This window comes from Sinocyclocheilus grahami, unplaced genomic scaffold (genome assembly GCF_001515645.1).
Source record: "Sinocyclocheilus grahami isolate Dianchi unplaced genomic scaffold, SAMN03320097.WGS_v1.1 scaffold323.1, whole genome shotgun sequence".
Lineage (NCBI taxonomy): Eukaryota > Metazoa > Chordata > Actinopteri > Cypriniformes > Cyprinidae > Sinocyclocheilus > Sinocyclocheilus grahami.
In genome coordinates, this window is record NW_015505502.1 from 315,290 (window position 1) to 337,674 (window position 22,385).

A 22,385-nucleotide genomic window follows, 5' to 3' on the forward strand; every position below is an offset into this window, starting at 1 on the left:
TTATAATGCCATAATTTCTGTTTGAAAGGATATCAAACAAAGAAGCATCTATGTGTTCAATTGTAACTGACAATCCAAACCAAACCAAACCAATCCAAAACCAAACCAAACCAAACCAACCAAACAATCCAACAGCAGCAACAACAAAAACTAACAATCCGAAACAAACAAAAAAAAACCTAACAAAACAAAACAGCCTTATTTCAATGGATTTTGTAATGCTAACATAGTGCATGATTTAGATGTGTGTCATAACATCAACACTCACATCTTACCAATAACAATGACAGTGATGGCAGGTTTGAAAACAAATCCTGTTGGAATATTGTTTTTTATGGTTGCTTCGAAAATTATTGGTTGTGATCTTCCCACTATTGATGCGATCCATGTTTCCCTTTTGCAGAAAAAAGGTTTAACAATCCTGAAAGATCCCTTACATCCAGCCAGACACCTCTTTACGCCTCTTCCTTCAGGCAGACACCTTAGAGCAATTAAAACAGTCTACACGTTTTTTGAACAGCACTTATTGCAGGATTGTTCATGCTCTTAATTCCTCTGGTGTCTATGCATCTGTATTTCACTCCTTATAATTGATAGGACATATATAGTTGTGTATGTGTATGTATTTATACATGTATTTTAATGTTTGTTATTATTGTTGATGAGCTCACTAAGCAAAAATTCCAAACTAGGGTGTTTGGCAATAAATAAATGAAAAGGAGCTCAATTAAAGAAGCTGTCGCATATTACACATTCCAAACAATAAGTCGTAACATGCTCTCCAGGATAAATCTACAACAAATATTCGGTTACAAAAACCAACATAACCATTAGACTGCTAATGCTGTCTTCTGACAAGAAGATCGTGAAGCAAATGTGTCAATTGATTTTTTTAAAATAATTAGGAAAACCACTTTTTAAGAATGAATTCACCTAAAAATAATATTATGTTATATATATTTATGATCAAGTCATTCCAAACCTGTATGCCTTTCGTTCTTCTGTGGAACACAGAAGAAACACAGCAAGTACTTCTTGCTCTTTACCATAGAACTTAGATTGTCAAACTCCAAAAGAACCATAAATGTTGATAAAAGTAATCCATATGCCATGTGTGCTATATTTCAGAAACTAAACCAACTAAAATGAATTCAATTTTCACAGATTTCCCCATCTGCCATAGGTTTATGTTAAAATATTGACCGCCAAGACACACTGTGCCAGATTTAAAATAAATGACATCAAACCTGTCGTGTCTGATGTGTCATATTAAATTGCATGAAATGAACAGTAGCCAGAATAATTGATAAAATAACCTCATTTATGCTCCAAATATGGTTCCAAAATGTATGTGGCATTCATATGTTTCAGAAGGACCTTTTCTTGTTTTTCTACTGTAATGTGCATCTTGTTCTTTAGACATCTTTAAAACATTGCAATCATTTTCATCTCTGTGCCTGGATAACTGATGTAGGTAAATTACTGCGTAGATAAACTGAGCTCATCTCATGCTACGTCTAAATGTAGCCTCAAGTGAACCATGTCAAGTTCCTCTCTGCGTCTGAATGAGGGGCCCAATTTTCCCTTCAAACCTCTTGTTTCCTTCCAGAATGAGCTCACTGAGAAAACTATATACTTTTCTCTTATTTCTTCTCTGCAATGAACTTTTGTCACAGTGACACAACAAACTCTTTCTCAGCCAGACTGCCAGTCAAAACGGCACATGACCCACTGGGTCTTTCCACAATCGGCGAACAATAAGCTCTTGTTTTTGCACATTTCATGTTTTTTCCCCCTTAGAGCTACTTTGGTTGTGAAATATGTGCTCTGAGGAAAAAAAGGTTAATTTTCTCCTCATAACCTACACACGCCTTTGTCAAAACAAGCACACACAGGGTTTTCTGTGTACACTGTAAACAGGCAGCACTGACCTCTCCAAAGCTAAAATGGGTTAGTGGAGGTCACTCTCGAACAACAATTCAAAGCATTTTTCTGATCTACAGTCACCTCTGTCGAAGACCACAAAAAGGCATCAGTATTTGAATAGCTGAGACCGATGAAAAAAGGGCACATTAAACAAATGTTCGGTCAAATGAGATCAGCATAGTGATTCTGAGAGAATGAGACCTGAAATATCACTTTGAGTCCTGCAGACCTGAGACTTCAGTTCAGTAACTTGATTATAAAATACTGTTTATTGGAAATGTTCATCTTCAATACTTCACAGCAAGGGTGGAAAACATAGTAAACGCAGATGAAAGCCCCATTAGATAACAATTCAACAGCTTTAACACATCAAATGAATTCTCACAGTTGTTAATATACAAAGCTAGCTGTGTAAAAATAGCATATTATAATGCCACAATTTCTGTTTGAAAGGATATCAAACAAAGAAGCATCTATGTGTTCAATTGTAACTGACAATCCAAACCAAACCAATCCAATCCAATCCAAAACCAAACAATCCAACAGCAGCAACAACAAAAACTAACAATCCGAAACAAACAAAAAAAAACCTAACAAAACAAAACAGCCTTATTTCAATGGATTTTGTAATGCAAACATAGTGCATGATTTAGATGTGTGTCATAACATCAACACTCACATCTTACCAATAACAATGACAGTGATGGCAGGTTTGAAAACAAATCCTGTTGGAATATTGTTTTTTATTTATTTTTTGCCAGGATTCAGCACTGCTTATAACGATCAGGAAACGAAATATTCGAAACCATCAGAATCGAAGTTGGCAGTGCTGATTAATTATTTACTACATTCCAGTAATCCTTATAAATATAACAGAAGCCGAGAAAAGACTAACTACTGTAGAACATTTTTCAGTCCTTTGACAATTTGAAAAAGTACAGCTTCTGTATTTTCCCCCAATTGATCATTTGATGAACTGTCAGAATAATTGATAAAGCACTCAAAATGGATTGTTAGTTGAAGCCTTGAGTGTCTCATCTGTTATATCCATTCAGATTCAAGACAATAGGATGTGTGTGATTCCTCTTTCCTGCCATTTTAACAATGCAACCTCTTCCCCAAAGCAACAATTAGAGTGTCTTTGTAAAGAAAAAAGGCAGATACAGAAATCTTTCAGTTATGCTGACATGGTTGCTCTGGCCCACATACTGTATACATTTTTCTCACACCATCTGATCAAATGTTCAAAGTACACAGAGCGAGCAAAAAGCACTCAAGGACCACGCTGCGAGCCACTGTGAGTGAAAAAAGCTCCCTTAAAGGTTCGGTGTTATCTTTACCAATTTAAAAGGACAAACGCGCGGCACGCTTCGACGGATCTCAGTGTGATTCATCTTTATCAGCGAACCACACCAAACCCTCAGACCACGCATCTACAGCCAGACACCACAGGGACACCAGAATGTCAACAATTGACTTACAAACAAAACGCCTCACTTCCCCCCCAAAATATCATCACATCTGCCATTTCAAGTCCATAGCCATTGCATCCCACCTCAGCACAAACTGTAATTGCTGGCCTGAGGCGGAAATCAAGAGGAAATAAGCTTATCACAAATGCAGCAGTTTTAAAGCTCTTACAGGAAATGAAAGAAACTGACCAAACTAAATACGTTATCTGTAAAGGAAGCAATGTTTGTAGGCAAGTGTCGGTGTAAATGTCAAACTTTTAAAAGAGCAGTTCGAGGTGCATATATCGATAATTTATCCTTTTCGGTCAAGGAAAGTTTATGCATTTTTTGCTGTATGGAATTAAAGCGATGAGCTGCAAGAGGCCACATGTTCTTACTTGTACACTTTAAAACAAACAAACAAAAAAATCACATTGTCAATAACACATAATAAGACAACTATAAATTATATTATTGATAACAATAATACTGATAAATGGTTAAATACAATTACAAAATACAATGGGAAAAGTATGTGAACCCCTTTGGATTTACCTGAATTTCTGCATAAATATCTGCATGAACGACTTACTGTAGTTGAGGCCCATTTCCACTATATAGTAAAAAATAAATAAAAATAATAGTAACAAGGTAACTGTGACTTTATGTCTTGTAAAATTCTCAACGTTTGATTCTGTTAAGTCAACAGTGAACAGTGAAGCCCCTGGGGGTCCATGTGTCCTCACCAAAATAGGGTAGATATATTGAAGTTGGCTCTTTGTACTTAAGGCATCATGTGGGCCCCTAGGGCCCCTTGCTATTTTTCAGCACAACAATTTCATTTAAAAATGTGGACGTACACTTTTTACTTATAGTGGTTTAACTCCAACATGACATCATACAATTTTATTCAGAAAAAATGTTTATAGTTACATTATTGTAATAATTATCACATTTATATAATTTGCCTAAGTGTAGGCAATGTAAGATGCACTAGTGAATTCTTCTGAAATTTTATGCAAAAAACAAAAAAGGTGTTGTTGATTGTCTCAATGCAGCAAATTTGCGTGGATTGATGTAAATAACAATACATTTGCATAAACAACAACTTTACGGTGTGCTAATGGACTGTAAAATGTGCATACATGTTTGCGTTTATCTGCATTTTACAACAAATTCAAGTGTTGCTCATCCAACAAATGAAAGTTGGAATTATCTTTTATAATGTGGTATTTTCCACAGTTAGGTTTGAACAGCTTCAACTCTACATAATCCCCACATGTTATATAAATTAATCATGAAATTTGAAATGAATTTGATAGGCTTTCATACCAAATGGGTTACGCTTCTAACAAGTGTCACTTTTGTTACGCTCTAGCTGTGCTGTACTCCAAACACTGCCCCATGAAATCCATCACTGGGAAGTAGCAGCACTGACTGATGTATCTGCAGTTCTGTTGATAGGATTATCCGCATGTGACAAGAATCTCTCAATCAGCTGAGATGAACCAGGCTGGGAGACCCATGTCAACATCCGATCTGTCCTACATGTGTCAGAGGCTTGAAATCTTCCATATCTATAAATGTAGAGAGCAGTTTAATAACCGTTGGGGACTGACCGCGAGGGTGTTAACAGATTAATTATTGGAATAAGGCCACTGTGCTAATGGTGATTGCGGATAATGTAATTCGATTGTCATTGTTCCAACCACAAAGGGCACACTGGCCCTTTTTTGCAGTGTTGGATCGTAGAGGAATGTAGTTCACTGGGCTTCACCAAAGCTCTGACTGGGTCACAACACTGCTGGGGGTGGCCTCCATGTTCGACTATACCCAGATGAAACCTTTATTGCTAAGAGGTTGCTCTTTCATAGTCCAGAAAGTCTCAGCTATGTGTTAAAATTACTTTGGTCTCAGATATTTATGTTAAAATTTGTAAGAATAAAAACATGAAAAATGGTTAATGTAATGTAAGAGTATAGGGCTATAAAATGAATGTGGCTAGCATAATTCAAATAATTTGGTTTTGGGAGAATCTGATGAGAATTGTTCCGAGTGCACATTTCTGACTTTTGAGGTCTGAGATATTAGAAATGTAGTTTTTCCAGTCATGTTTGTTTAATATGGTTTTGAACAACTTATACTACTGTATAAAATAAATAAAAATAATAATAGTTTCAATTAATGACTGTAAACATGTCACATGGTTTAACCATCAAATAAAACGTAATATTTTTATTCTTATACTTGAATTCAAATGAATCATCAAAAGTTTTTAATTATATTATTAGTTTTTAATTTCATTCATTTATTACAAACATCATGAGTTATTAATTTATACATTTTAAAAAACTTTTACAAATTAGGTATTAGCATTAGGTATTACTTCGCTAATAATATTTGATATTTATTTCATTTATTTTATTTCATTAATATCATTCATTTTTACTTTTAATTATATATATATATATATCATTAATTATTATTATTTTTTTTTGTTATCAATTCATAAATATACAATTTTTGGGGATATTAATTTATACATTTTAAAAAACTTTTACAAATTAGGTATTAGCATTAGGTATTACTTCGCTAATAATATTTGATATTTATTTCATTTATTTTATTTCATTAATATCATTCATTTTTACTTTTAATTATATATATATATATATATATATATCATTAATTATTATTATAATTTTTTTTTGTTATCAATTCATAAATATACAATTTTTGGGGAGCCACACCTCACTTCACAGCCTGTCAGTGTCAATAAAACATCAATATGCTAAACATTAAAAATGTCAATATTTGAACACGTGACATTACATTGACATTTTCTCAGGAGAAAAATCTTTAACAAAAAATTATGCAAAATGACCCTTTTACCTTTCTAGTCCATCAGTAGTCAGTAAATGGTGACCCTGCTGCAGATACCTTGTAATCAATTAATTAATTCTAAGTCATGGTCTAAGTCCTATAAAGCTAATACTGCGCCCAAAGGATAAGATGTCATGGTCACCAGCGAGGCCACGGCAGCTCACACGCCACTAAACTCCCAAACAAGATTTATTTTCAAGGTAAATGAAAAATATTTGATTTTAAAGGCGATAAGCTCTAAAGGAAGTTCCACGGACAGGTCTCTGGCAGAAAACTGCACATGGCAAAGGTGACGGAATCAATTGTATTAACACTGCTAATTTTCCGTCTCAGGAGAAAGAAGGGAAACTACTCATGTCGTGCAGTAGAGCTGACCCTGCAGATATGACAGGGCCGCATCCTATTAACACCTGTTTGCGTTGTGGCGGTACTCTGGTTCTCACAACGCCTAGCATGTCCAAACGCCCAGACAGATTGATGTGAGCGAGTTTCAAAAGCTGCATCGCCTCTAAATCTTGGCTCCTGTGAAGAGGAAGAACACATTCCTGCTGAACAGACAGTTGTCCTCAAACATTTATGACTGCCAAAGTCAGGGGAGGATAAAATAACATGCAGCAAGAATGCTGTAGATTTTTATACAGACCTTTGAAAAATCACAGAGATTAATTTTACTCTGCCCCACAAATAATGAATTAATGCTTACAGCAAAAAAATTATTATATATTTATATGTAAATAAATATGAATTAAAACAATTCTGCAAAGAAGAGTGGGCCAAAATTCCTCCACAGCGATGTAAAAGACTCATTGCCAGTTATCGCAAACACTTGCTTGCAGATGTTGCTACAAAGCGTGGCACAACCAGTTATTAGATTTAGGGGGCAATTACTTTTTCATGTAGGGCCAGGCAGGTTTGGACAGCTTTTTTCCCTTAATAAAATAAATAATCATTTAAAAACTGCATTTTGTATTTACTTGCATTATCTTTGTGTAATATAAAAATTTGTTTGATGATCTTTTAAGTATGACAAATATGCAAAAAAAAAATTAAAACCGGAAGGTGCAAAACCCTTTTCACAGCACTGTATAAACTGTACACTGAACAAAATTATAAACAAAACACTTTTTTTACCCCCATTTTTCATGAACTGAACTCAAAGATCTAATACTTTTTCTATGTACACAAAAGGCCTATTTCTCTCAAATATTGTTCACAAATGTCTAAATCTGTGTTAGTGAGCACATCTAAATAAAATGCACCCGTGTTCTTTGTCCATAACATACGCCTGCCCATACCATAACCCCACCGCCACCATGGGCCACTCGATCCACAATGTTGACGCAAACCGCTCATCCACACGACGCCATACATGCTGTCTGCCATCTGCCCTGTACAGTGAAAACCGGAATTCATCCGTGAAGAGAACATCTCTCCAAAGTACCAGACGCCATTGAATGTGAGCATTTACCCACTCAAGTCGGTTACGACGACGAACTGCAGTCAGGCCGAGGCCCCGATGAGGACGTCGAGCATGCAGATGAGCTTCCCTGAGATGGTTTCTGACAGTTTGTGCAGTAATTCTTTGGTTATGCAAACCGATTGTTGCAGCAGCTGTCTGGGTGGCTGTTCTCAGACGATCTTGGAGGTGAAGATGCTGGATGTGGAGGTCCTGGGCTGGTGTGGTTACACGTGGTCTGCGGTTGTGAGGCCGGTTGGATGTACTGCCAAATTCTCCTTTGGAGACGGCTTATTGTAGAGAAATGAACATTCAATTCACGGGCAACAGCTCTGGTGGACATTCCTGCAGTCAGCATGCCAAGTGCACGCTCCCTCAAAACTTGCGACATCTGTGGCATTGTGCTGTGTGATAAAACTGCACATTTTAGAGTGGCCTTTTATTGTGGCCAGCCTAAGGCACACCTGTGCAATAATCATGCTGTCTAATCAGCATCTTGATATGCCACACCTGTGAGGTGGATGGATTATCTCAGCAAAGGAGAAGTGCTCACTAACACCGATTTGTGAACAATATTTGAGAGAAATAGGCCTTTTGTGTACATAGAAAAAGTCTTAGACCTTTGAGTTCAGCTCATTAAAAATGGGGGCAAAACAGAAGTGTTGCGTTTATAATTTTGTTCAGTGTATATATATATATATAATTTATTTATTTAAATATTTTTTAGAATACATTTTGGCATTTTTAGCAGCCGTGAATTAATTAGCGTGCTGACAGCTTGCTGTGCTTTTAGACAGCTGGCATGAGAAAAATACTCTAGAAAAGTTTCTTTCAATTAAAAATTTAATTCAGTCCCTTTAAAGCACCACAGACACATTCAGAGAGATGTGTTTCGCCATTGCATCAACGTTCTTGCCCCTTTTTTAACATGTAGCCACAAGCTGCACTTTTAAGATGTCACGGCAAGTTAAAAAGTGTTTTTCAGTCTAAAAATAAGTCTTGAGAAACCCATGCTTTCAGTTTCATTTCGCTGTGCTCCGTCCGGCTGCTATTGAAGATGCTGTCTGATGTAAAAGCATCTAATTGGTGTTAGGTGAACGTAAAACCAGTTTAAATATACAGGGCTTCTTTAAAACGGATTATTATATATATTGATTATTATATATATAAAAAAAACAGTTAAGAAAGAAAACAGTTTTGCACACTTTGATTGTAATGCACTTTTTATTTAGCCATTAAATGTGGCAGCATAAGACATATAAAAATACTATCTCTTTTAACTTCAGTGGCAAAAATGGTGTTAGAGTAAGTTAAATCTCAATTTTCAATGCATTCATTTAAAATTCTAATTGCATTATGAAATATTCACAGAAGTGCTTGCATGACATTTTTATTAGTACTTTAAAAAACACAATAAGCTGGAAATGTTGTTTTGATGCACAGAATATTATATATATATATTATATTTGTGCACAGAAATTAAAATTTTCATAGAAATTAATGATTTTTTTTTTACTTTATTGAAACTGTAATTCATGCATCTACTTGCCAGCAATGACTGTTCGATCAAAATTATGGTTCCTCAATATCAATATTGTGTATTCATAACTGTATTATGCATGTTGATTGTGGTCCAAAGGGAGAAAAATATTTTAGCAATTTTTCAGCAATATTACCCAACCCTAGTCATCTTTAGAACTGAATACAAATTTTGAAACTAGTAGCAGTTTGTTCATGGTGCACACACCCTCACACATGAAGCTCTGTCCATGTTCCACATCAAACAGTTGAATGCATTTGCGTTTGCCTCTACGGGACAACAGGGAAAGTCAAAGTACAGTACTTTCAGGCATTCCATTCTTGGGTATGGCCGACCCCCCACACTCTCTTTGAAAACAGGACATTGTTAAAACAGAAACATGTTGCTTTTGGCATGAGAGGCTGTTCTCTCCCTGCATAAAACGGGGCCTGCAATTATCATGGCCGGCTCCCCAGAACAAATATTCTCCACTGTAATCCTGCCAAGGCAGCAGAGACACAGCTCTACTGCAAGAATGCTTGGCATTTCCTTTAATGTGCTTTGGCCGAGCTGGGTCAGAGAAAACCAACAGTAACAGCAGAACAGAGTCCCACACAACAAAACTTCCTGTTCACGCTCACTTTCTCTTTCGAACACGCACGCTTTTCATATAGAAAGAAAAACATATTTCCATCCCCTTATTCTTTTTACCTGCTTCTATTGGTTGTATATTATATTATATTATAACACGTGTATATGCTAAATAAGCTTTCTATTTCCATAGAAACTTCTGGCAAAATTTCAAGTTATATCTTTCAAGTGACAGTTTCTAAAAGTAGTGCATTCATCCACTTACTGAATTACTGCAACCTCTAGGTCAGGGGTCTAAACTGGATCAGTGGAAGACTACCATTCACCTCCATGTTAATTTCAAATACAGGCTCTCTCTAAAAGAGGTCCAGTACATTCCCTTACCACCGTTTAGCCCAGTCACTTCACGTTGACAATACAATTGCCTTAAATAACATTGACCGAAAGCACTCTCCCGTTAAAACAAGTGCTTGACACCCTGAAACAAGCACTTAGACCCTTTTCCCATCTGTATTTCTTCAAAACTTTGAAAGAATTTTGAAGAAATATCTCTCTGCAACAAAAAAATTGTTAACAGTGTTAGGCAAGTTACTCTGAAAATGTAATCAAATTACTGATTACATCAAATTACTCACGTTACTCTTCTGATTACTTTATTTTGAACGTAATTAGTAATTAGTTGCATTACTAGTTACGTTACTTTTTTCTCCATGAAATTTATGAAATCCCAGCATACACGCTCCCGATAAATATTTGCTATTAAAGCATCAACATTCACAGAACACTGTTATTTTTAACTAAAGCAAGCGGCTGCTGCGTGCATGGTTTTAGCACTTGTAACTATACTCCAATTACAATTTTGAAAATTATACCGCATTAAATTACTCTGTTACTAAAAAAGTAATCAAATTACAGTAACGTGTTACTAAGTAATGCGTTACTGCCCAACACTGCATGTGAATGACATACTGTCTTGCATACTGAAGTCCCTTCAAAGTCATTTCAGTTGGTGGCCATCTTGGCAACAAGCATACAAGTTCAGCTGCTGTCTACTTGAATGTGGGGAACTCCATTTGTCAATGACATAGCTTATGTTAAATAATATTTTATTATATTTATGTGTGAAAATATACCAAGGGGAACATATTCTGTGTGGGACTAAATTGTGTCATAGTTTAAGTATTAACTTCTCAAGCAAATGGACATGACTAATTTATTCTGAGAACCTTGACCAGTGTCTCAGAACCTCAAAGATCAATCGTTTTACCATCCTTCTAGTCTCACTTAGACCAATTATTCTTGCTAAGAACCGCCCACTTAGAAAAGAAAAGAGTGACTGACTTTTAAATCAAATTTTAAAAAAAAAATTTTACCCAGAGAGAAAATCTACTTAGACACCAAAGGTCAACATATTATTACGGAGATTGATTTCCTGTAGTACCAACGGTAGCAGAGAATATGGATGTCATTAGAGAACCTTGAAGAGGACACTGTGACGGCATTATCAATCTTTACCGTTCTTTCAAAAGACCCCACTCCTCACAGTACTGAAGAAATCCAAGAGGTCAAAGCACTGTTCAAAATAGCGCCTGTTGCGATGCGCTACTGATAATATCAATAGCACTTATCTATTCAGCATTCGTCCTTGTGTCTGCCACCATCCCGTAAACACAAAACATTCCCTTGTGAGGAAGGATGTTTTTCCATCAGGCTGAATAAGGTGAATGACCTCGAAGAACAAGCCCATATTTCAGGTGATTCTGATTTGGTTGCACGTGCAACTGTTTAAATACACTTCTTTGTCTTACCTTCACCAGCAGTGCAAATAGAACAGCGGAACTTGAAATAGAATTTAATTATAATTCTTTATGCCTCTTTCTGTGCTGAGTTAAACTTTAACCCTTTCCTATACCAACTGTATGTGTGTGTGTGTGTGTATGTGTATGTTAGACCAGTTTATGTGTTTATGTAGTATGTTAGACTAGTTTAAGTGTTTATGTAGTTAATAAAACTTTACTTGTATCACACTTGACGTGTTCATTGTTTGCTCATAACCGGAGTCACTAATCATGCAGATTTACGTTACAAGCTTGGTAGAATTGTACAGTAAGAAAGTTATTTCCCTTAACCAGGAAATTAACGTTCTTAGAATTGACAAGACAGTTGACCCTGAGTGGTCAGCTAAATATCTACAGCGGATCTAAAATATGAATAGTTAATTATAACTAGTTATGGTTAATTATTCATATTTCCTGTTGTGAGCTAAATTCGCTACACAGCGACGACTCCAATTCTGTGTGACAGAAGCAATTGTTTAATGTAAAATCAATAAAATCTTACAATGTCTGCTGACTCTACAGTAGACACAAAAGATGGCCAGGTTGATAAATCACGACAGTAATGTTTTTCTTATGCAAATGATAACTGCTGAGCACATACCATTACAACACTGCAAAACATGTGCTTTGGCCCACGCTCCTCATGGCACTGAACGCAAACAGATGTATGAGGAGATTGGAGGAAAAACAACTTTACGCAACAGCCAGAAAATGCATTACGTTCTCAAGCAACAAAAAGTGTATTATGTACGCCATTTAGGTGAGTAGTGTCTCTACACGCTCTGTAAAAACTTATTTTATTGGACTAGCATGAGCAAAACAAATGACTTTTGACTCCCATAATTGCATTAAAACGGACAAATCTTCAGATACGAAGCAATAAAAACACTAAAACAAATATAATATATATATATATATACAATAAATATGAAAAATTGTGAGTGCTGTTTGCCTGTGCAAATTTAACGTTTGCAAAGATGTTCCAAGTAGTTTTTTGGCCATTTCTGCAACATAGGTTTATTGGGAAAAACATATCTCTATCTACATTTGAGCAAAAACATACCTATACATAGAATTCACTAAAGTTTCAAGCTACAATGAACATTATTGGCAGTAAAATACCAACAACTTTTATTCCTTTATCCACATTATTATTATTATTATTATGAGGCAGATTATTGATTAATAAAGACATTTTTTCCACGGTTTCCTTGCACATACTATGCTATGACCTCAAAACACTTTTACCATAGTGCATGATTTGTAAACTAATACATTTTGATGTTTGCATGGCATAACCAGCTTCATGTATACTGCTTTTCTAGCACAGTAAAATTGCTTGGTAGCGCACCTGGTACAGCACTGAACTTGTGATCTAGAATCTTGCCACATTCACGTTCATCTCTTTCAGGAAGAATTGAACACATTTTTAGTGCCACTTTCTGGACATTTCACATTAAAACGTGCAATGAGCAATGTAATATAATTTTGCTGAAAGTTTGCCACAGGCAGGTTTTTACAATGAGCAAGGGGTTGCATTTCTGCGGTTGTTAGTGTGTTGCCAGGGTGGTCCCAGTCAAAAGAGCCCACCTTCAACTCTCTTTTATATTTTTTCAGCAGGGTTTTGCTCAGTGTAAGTCTGAGATTATTTGCCCGTTTTATCAGCTTGGAACAACTAATTAAACACTGTAAAGGGACAAAGACATTAAAATGATAGACAACAACAGTGAGCTACACAACAAGAAAATTAAGTATCTATTAGACAAAACATTTCAAGCAAATTGACAGCTCTACAAATAGACAAGCAATACAACATCCCAGACTAGACACAACATCACAATAAACAAGTGACAACTGCAAAAACTCTGAAGCACTAGTCAAAACAACATGACAAGCACCTATTAGTAAAACAAAACGGAGTAAACCTTCAAAAATAGCCACCGCCTGCTTCAGGGATGAAGAAAAGTACACCTGCCGCAATAAAACAACAAGGCCCTGCACCCGTGCTAGGACCGTTGTGATAGCAAGCATGTATTTTTATGTTTAATTGCCACTGTGCCACCAGCTCAGACTCAATACACAGGCAGGCTCAGAGAATGCAAGCAAGTATCCATCAGGGACCGCATTTTTCAACACAACATTTGCATTCTGATAGCTCTAAAAGTAACCTTATCAGCCTTTTGTTTAATCATATAAGCAAATTGCCTCTTTTGCTACCCCAGCCTTTATAAAAGAAAGGGAATTGGAACAAACAACCATGCAAAAAAAAAAAAAAAACACGGCTCCGGGGGTTTCGAACACGTTGTTATGCAGTCACTTAGGAAAGGCAGAAAATACGCTTCCCTATCGAATGGTCTGTTGTGTTTAACATGCTTACCCCTTATTTACACTGCATACGTCTGCGGCGCATTACGGCTCTTAAGGTTTTGTTTCGCTCAGCACTTCAGAAGTAAAGCGACAGGATTCGCAAGACCACATGATTTGCCTGTCCGACGTGGTTTTTCTTGATTTTTTGTGTTCTAACATGGGTAAGTTGTCTGAAATGTTAGTTTTGTCTGGTTTAATTCTGTTTATTGCTATGTCCTACTTTGTTCTGCTGTAGACTACAAAGTTAATACACTTAAAAGTCCAGTTATGAATGACAAGAATAAGAGATATATAGCTGTGTATAGTCATCTAAAATACATCCTCAACTATCTTGTCTCTATATTTCACATACCATTTCTGGCCTCCTGGCGAAGATATAGTGTTGTGGAATAAGATGCACAGGGTGTTTATTTTGAAATTGACAGTATTGTACAGTTTTGTATTAACTGTGCGGCTTGGACGTGGTGTCTGCCAAAATCCTTTAGTGAAGAGGTGTGGAGAGTCGCTTCTGGGATGCTTCCGAAATATGCTGCGGCACGGCACGGCTGGTGTAAACACAAGCATTGACTAGAGTGGCTGCGATCAGCTCCGGTGGCCTTGTCTGAGCCGTAACAATCCGCAGACACGTGCAGTGTAAATAAGGGATTATGGGGAAACTCCTGTTTAATCTGATACTGAAGCCTGATTTGTTCATGTTCGTGTAACGTGCTAAGTCGGCTGAGAGTGCCATTCGTCAGAATTTTTCTCCTTCAGCGATGAAGATCATCTCTACGCTGGACTCTGAAGAAAGAAGCCAAGGCAAGAAGCTCAGCCTGCTGCTTGCCATAGAAGAACCTGGCAGAGGAAGACTGCTCTCGCTGCAAGAGCATGAGTCTTGCCCTGCTTCACTCACAAATCGCCTTCTTCAATGAAGGCGGTTCGGCCCTCCCGCACTCTCGTTTCTTCCCTCCCAGCTACATCGGAGGATGAAACAGTGGAGTCACAGGGCTGAGCAACCAGGCTTGAGTGATCTCATGCCGGCACAGGTCCTGCGTGTTTCACTCTCCTCACAGCACTTTGAGCCGCCGGTGTTTTACACATGAGGATATGCACCCCTCGTCTGCAACGAGCGGTTTGATCTTTTTAGGTGGATCAGAGGAGAATGCTGTCACTGATGATTCCATATCACTGACAGCTTAAGACTGGAGGATTGGGCATGCTCTAGAGAGAATCCTGACACCCTTCTCCCCAATGAATTATCACGGGCCAGCGTGGAGAGCGAACTGATTTGCATCCTAACCAGGCTGTGGAGAATCTCATCTTAGAAGGGTCGGCTCCGGAAAAGTCTGCCCGCAGTCGTTTAGACGAACGATGCCCGCTGTTGCTGTCGTCATCAAACCTCTTGTCTGAGATGGTGCAGTTTTTCCCGGAAGTTCACGAAGAACTCAGCATGCACCCCTACTAGGCATGAATGCACTCTTCTAAGCCTGCCGCCTCACCTCTGTTGATAGCGCTGAAGAAAAGGGTATGGCAAGCTCCCCCCTTGGGAAGTGGCAGTTGCTGCACACCTCTGCCGCAATCTGCCTGGTGGATTTGCAAGTGCTTCACTGCATTTCAGAAGTTGTCACAGGCATGCATCACTTCCTGCTTAAGCGCTCCAGCTTCATAGAACGAGGTTTCACACTCCAAATTGTCTCGCAAGCTGCCTTGCGTCAGAGGTATTATTCAAACTTTGGTACAAGACAACGATGCTCATGTTTTCCAGCCCGAAGTACAAACTCTGTTTGCAAAAGGAGCCGTGGAAATGGTTCCTCTAGCGCAGAGGTCTCCAACCACCGGGTCGCGACCCACTACCGGGCCGAGGAAGAAGCCTCTATGCCCTTAAATTGTCAGTCTTTTCTGACTGGTGTGCAGCAAAGAACAAAGACCCATGCTCCTGTGACGTGTCATCCATGTTAACCTTTCTGCAAGAGCTGTTGGATTAGGGGTGCACCTCTTCCACACTCAAAGTATATGTGCCAGCCATCGCGGCGAATCATGCTCTCATGGCTGACCAGTCAGTCGGCAAAAAACGACCTTGTCGTTAAGTTTCTGAAGGGAGCTTGGAGACTGAATCGTCCTCATACTGTGCTGACCTGGGACTTTTCTGTAGTCCTCAGGGTCCTACAGGCCCCTTCCTTTGGGCCGCTCCAGTCGGCTGACTTGCGGCACCTGTAGCTCAAGACTGCCCTTTTGGAGTTAGAATTGGTCAAGAGAGTAGGTGACCTGCAAGCACTCTCAATCAGTGCTTCATGCCTTGAGTTTGGGCCAAATGACTGTAAAGTTGTCCTCAAACCAAGTCACGCTATTTGTCAGAAATAACCTACTGCACATTTGCACAAAAAAATGAAACGGCATTGACTGTCGCTGACATTCCCAGTTTTATTAATATGCATTCATTTAAATTAGTTCACAGGTTAAATCATCCCTTCAATGATGCCAAATATTAACACTTAGATTGATTATATTTGGATTCTCTCAAAACTAATGAGGAAGCTTGTTAGCAAAGCTAATTAGAAATAATTAAGAAGAATAAATGGCAGAAGAACACATACAATTTGTGATATATTTAATAATATGCAAGTTTTACTTTGCAACAATTGTACAGGGACTCATTATAAAACCTGTTTTCAAGTATGCTCACAAAATCAAGCTATCGAGAGTTCAAACATATTTTAAAAATGAAACCCATCAAGGACGCATTAAACAACATGATGACATTATGACTACTGCAGAAAGATATGCGCATACAATTTTTACGCTAGACAGAGAGAGAAAAATAATAAGAATGGAGAAATAAGAGGTACCTTCAATCTTCTGCAGGGCTGTCTGACAGGCTTCCTGGCTAGCGAACTCAAATGGGTTGTTGCATGTTCGTACACTGTCACATTCACACTTCCCATCAATTATGTTACAGCCCGTAACCAGGTTTTCATTGCATGGCTCAAAGCCCAAGAGCTGGTCGTCATCCCAGTTTTCATCTGAGCGAAAATGAAAGAGACACATATCAATGAAGACGCCACAGAAACAGAAATTCATAATAATAAATTACCAGATCAAACACAGTAACCAGATAAAAAAATTCAGAATCATCACAATACATTTTCATAGTATCATTAAAACGGCGGGTTACTGAATGCTAAAGAGGAGCACATGGGCAATTACAAGTGCTTTTGAGGTCCAAGGGGAATCGTAGAACTCGGAAATAAGAGAGAAATGTAGTCTTGTTATAAAGGATTATGCAGTTCCTAAGTTCCTAGCCTCTCACGACTTACACGATAGGTAAATGGTGGCAGAGAGCAGCACATTTTCAAAATAAGAATGACCCCGACCCTAAAGATGCTTCTATCTGCCAGCAACACTATGAAGTCTTATTTGCAGTGCAAACACACATTGCTGATACAAGCACTGGTATTTCAGCCCACTGTGTGTTCACCTTATCGGCACACACGCATGTTTGTGTGCTTAGGATGGATGAATACACTCAAGATGGGTGCATACCAGGGCTAGCTGATATATTGAATATTTATAAAAAAATTAATTAATAAAACTATATATATATATATATATGCTGTTCATTTTATTTACCAAATAATTCTGAAAAGAGTATGACAGGTTCCAAAAAAATATTAAGCAGCAACATTTTCCAACATTGATAATAAATCAGCATATTAGAATGATTTCTTAAGGATCATGTGACACTGAAGACTGGAGTAATGGCTATAAGGAATAAATTATATTTTAAAGTATATTAAAATAGAAAACCATTATTAAATATTGTAATATAAAATATAATATATTATATATTATAATGTATATTATTTTAAATATTATTTATTTATTTAATTATCTATATATATCTATATATAAACAAATTTAAATATTTAAATGTGATAAATAATTTAAATGAATACTTATACATAAAAAAACACTATGATCATTATTTTATTACATTTCTTAAGGCCATTAATTTTCTATGCCAGACCTTGGTAACATAAATGACAACTGAGTTGTGTTTCAATGAATCAGTCCAAAACACTGATTTATTTCCATATACATCCACCACCCCTAGTGCATACTAAGCACCAGCACATGCATGCAGATGCATTTGCATCTGCATGCATGTAATTTGTGTCTTTTGGTCTCTGAGGAATGTTGCCTGCTTGCCAATAAATAACGGGCCTTGCACATCTATGAGCAATTTGGCTGTTGAGTCAGAACCGTTTCTGCAGAAACCTGCCTCGTACTGCAGAGCAACCTACAATTTGATTTAGCAAAAATGAGACTACATAATCTACAAAATTACTTTGTTTTTAATCCATAACTTCTCAGCCCCTGGGTGTGTCACTTTAAATACTCTGTGGATAAACAAGTCATGGAAAAACACTCCTCTCACCCACCCCATGTCTGTTTGTTGTAGGGTCAGTCGTGTTTAGCTACTGGTGTGTAGCTGCACACTTGTGACCCAGTGTTTTGGTCATCTGGATATGATGGGTGTGATTATAGCTGTACGGCACAACACCCATCCAGTGGGCTGAAAGAACACAAGCCTATCACTATGCCTGTCTATAGGGGACTGTGAGTATGTGTAAGCTTGTGATCTCTTAACAATCAAGGACTGGAAGCTGATGTTCCAAAGCCCCTGCGCTTGTTGTTTTCACCAAAGCCACAGGGGTGAAGTCCCCAAATAGCTGCTGTCAACAGCTGATTCTTCAGTAACTAAGCATGGCTCTCCAGATCAGCTCTGGGTCGTTTAGCTGGGCGTGGAGGGTTGAGTCTCCTGCCAAATGATAAACACGTCGCGGCGGTCTGAACCACACACCGGGTTTGAGCCTGGCGTGCTCACAGACAGCATCGCCTTGAAGACCTCCTGGGAAGTTCCCACTTACGAGTTCAGAAATCATAATTACGACGTGATGTGCATTCAAGTGATTTCAGTCAGAGAAAAACTAACACTAATATTTATTTCTCTTTTTTACTTTCTGAGAAACACAATGTTTTTAGTGCTAATGCAACAAAATGAAGTGCAAATATGCATAATATATGTAATTGATGGGTTAACTATGTATTTTATCATTCTTATGCTGCCATGCACAATGATGTTGAGATATGCCAAGCCAAGTCAGCCCATAAACTAGCTACATGAGCAGTATTTAGCATTATTCAGTACGAATGCATACTACAGGTGCCAATCAATTAAAATGTTAATCACATTAATTACATGATATGCTCATTAATTAATCAAATTAAATCATAATATTTACTAAGAAAAGCCCACAAATGAAGATAATTAAAAGTTATTGTTGTGGCGGATGAGCAAATCATTAAATGGACATTACTAAGTCATTAAACAGACATTACAACAATATTGTTTGTTGTAATTCCATAATAAATGTAAGCTTATCACTGATGTTTTCATTTGAAAGAAGATTCAGCTTTTTAAAAACGCCATTTGAGGCTTCAGTTTTTCCATGTACGACCGAAGATGTGGTCTGTTTTTTTTTCTATATTCAATAATTTTAATATAATTAATTACAGTCAGTTATTATGCTAAATTGATAAACCTACACTGTAATTATAGAACAAAGATTGACAATTACAACTTCAATCATGACTAATTTGTCCCTATCAAATTTAATTGACACACCTCCAAAACTCAAAGAAAATCTGAGCTCAATAAAACTGGAAATTACAACATTGTGGAGGCGTCAATGTATGTTTTGAAAATACAATAAGTCAGACACAACTTTACAGCAGGATTACTATCCTGTAGTCACAAATCTAAAACTGTAAGAATCATCTTAGAGACTTTACATTCACTAAAACCAGACAAAAAACCCTTTAAGTCATGATGTAATGTAAGTAGCGACAGATTTTTTTGAAAACACTTTAAGGACCAATTCTCACTATATTAACTTGCTTATTAGCATGCATATTACTAGCTTATTAGCTGTTTATTAGTAATTATTAGTCATATAGTAATGCCTTATTCTGCATAACCATATTCTAGATCCCTTAACTCAACCCAATACTTAAACTTAACAACTACCCTACTATTAATAAACAGCCAATTAAGAGTTTATTGAGGGGAAAATCTTAGTTAATAGCAAACATGGGTTCCCTAATCTATGTGTTACCATTTTTTTATTTCTGTATCATGACGTACATCTGAGCACATAGGTTATCAAAAAAGAAAAAAAAAATGTAAAGCAGGGGCTTGATTTAATTTATTAATTGCTCATTACATGAAGGCAGATCTGAATTACAAGCTTGGGGTCGAATGTGAAATAAGGGCAGGATTTAAAGGGGTCATATTATGCAATTTCAATTTTTCCTTTCTCTTTGGAGTGTTACAAGCTCTTGGTGCATAAAGAAGATCTGTAAAGTTGCAAAGACTAAAGTCTCAAATCCAAAGAGATATTCTTTATAAAAGTTAAGAGTCAACCACGCCTACCTAAAACGGCTCGTTCTAACACGCCCCCACATGTCTATGTCACGATGTGGGAAGATTTGCATAACGCCGCCCAAATGTTCACGCAAATAAAGAAGGCGTAACTTTTATTCTCGCTGTAGTATTGTTCCCTCCACCGCCATGTCGTGAAGGCGCTGTGTGTTTCGTTGTGAAAGCGAAACTACTTTGTTTGGCCTTCCAAAAGAGGACGATATCCGCTTTGTCATGCCTGGAGCTGATCCGTGCTGGTCGCTGAGGAAACAAGGTCGCTGGTTCTGACTCACAGACTGCAAGTACATTTTTTATATTTAAAGAATTTGCCACTGACGATTCAAACGCGAGTTTTGAGCAGTGTAGAGTAGCACTTGTTGTTTGTCATTTCTCCGATCACAAATTCAGACAAGGTTTTATGTTTACACGGCACGATGCAATGCAACGCGTAAAAAGACCGTATAAGTCATTATAATCCGTAATTATGTCCCCACTGGATGCAACAAATGCCTCGTTTATAATGGGTTTTAATGTTTATGTCTCGTCGCTTCTGCCGGACAGGGCATCACAGTATGGTAAGGGGCGTAACATTTCCGTCACACGCTTGAGGTATTCGGCCAATCACAACGCACTGGATAGCTGGCCAATCAGAGCACACCTCGCTTTTCAGACCGATGAGCTTTGTAAAAATCGACGCGTTTCAGAAAGGCGGGGCATAGAGGAGAAACAATAATATTCAGTATGTGGAAAATAATGTGTTTTTTTAACCTTAAACCACATAAACACATTTCATTACACCAAATACACAAAATAATGTTCTTTTTAGCAACATCATATGACCCCTTTAAACAGACTAAAATGATTGGTGAAGACCGACAAATACAGTAAGGTGTATTTACAGTATGAAAGTGTGACTGCTCTTATAACATTCTCTTAGGAATTCCATTCAACTCAGTATTTGTATTAAAACCTCGTACTGAGAGAAAACACCATCCTCTCACATTATCTAATATAGACTGTCTGGTAGACTAAGAGGTGGCTAAAACAACCTCACAAAAAAAGCTTATTACAAAAACTGGAGGGATAAAATGAGCCTACATTCAACACTGCAGTTCTTCATAAACACAGTGAAAAGTGTTGTTTTGCTGATATCAAGGCATGATATCAAATCGCTGCTCGTCCTCTGCTAGCTGATACACGGCCTTCCTGCTGTACTTTGCAGTGGCACCTGGTTGTTATCAAGGCAGGAGTCCTTCCTGAAGCAAGAGATGCTTGCTAATTTGCAACCAAACCAATTAATTACTCTGTCGGAGTAATGTCATTTTGTTAAATGCTACTCTGCGACTAATACAAGAAACCGAAGACAGGAAAACAAATATGCTCATAATAAATCAGAAAAGCTATTAATACTTCAAATCTGGCAATAAAGTCAACATTGCATCAGAATTAAAGAATTTATTAAAATATCCAAAAACCACTAGAACAGTGTTATATATTTTGTTGACTTGTATACTTACATTTCGAAGAATGCTTAAATCCAGAGAAATAAGCCATTTTAACTAGTGACACGGACCGTGTCCATAGTGTCATTGTGTCGCCTGCCAATGACGTCATAACCCCTCGATTTCCGGTTTTGTTTTTTGGAAAACATGGAAACACCAAAGATGCCTTAATATGTTATCTAGTATGATAAAACAGCGATGCTTTACCACACATACACACGACCGGAAGGAGCAGAAGTAGTCAACTGTGGCATAATAAAAGCTCCGCTGCTTTCGAGCCGTGTATCACGCTCGTTCAGCGGCCTCGTTTCGCTTTGACGCTTTCAGCCTCACCCTGCTTCATTCTACTACGTTAATAAATCATTAGCTCATCCATGAACATGATTTCTGCC

General features: G+C 37.4%; 1 protein-coding gene across 1 annotated transcript in view; it reads right to left on the bottom strand.

The window, feature by feature from the left end:
• The window catches only part of LOC107602268 (cysteine-rich motor neuron 1 protein-like), a 134,447-nt gene that overhangs the window by 102,601 nt on the left and 9,461 nt on the right, over positions 1–22,385 (bottom strand). Inside the window, exon 2 of the mRNA XM_016294728.1 lies at positions 16,857–17,030. Within this exon, the coding sequence (XP_016150214.1) occupies positions 16,857–17,030 (174 nt within the window). The remainder of the gene's footprint in view (positions 1–16,856; positions 17,031–22,385) is intronic.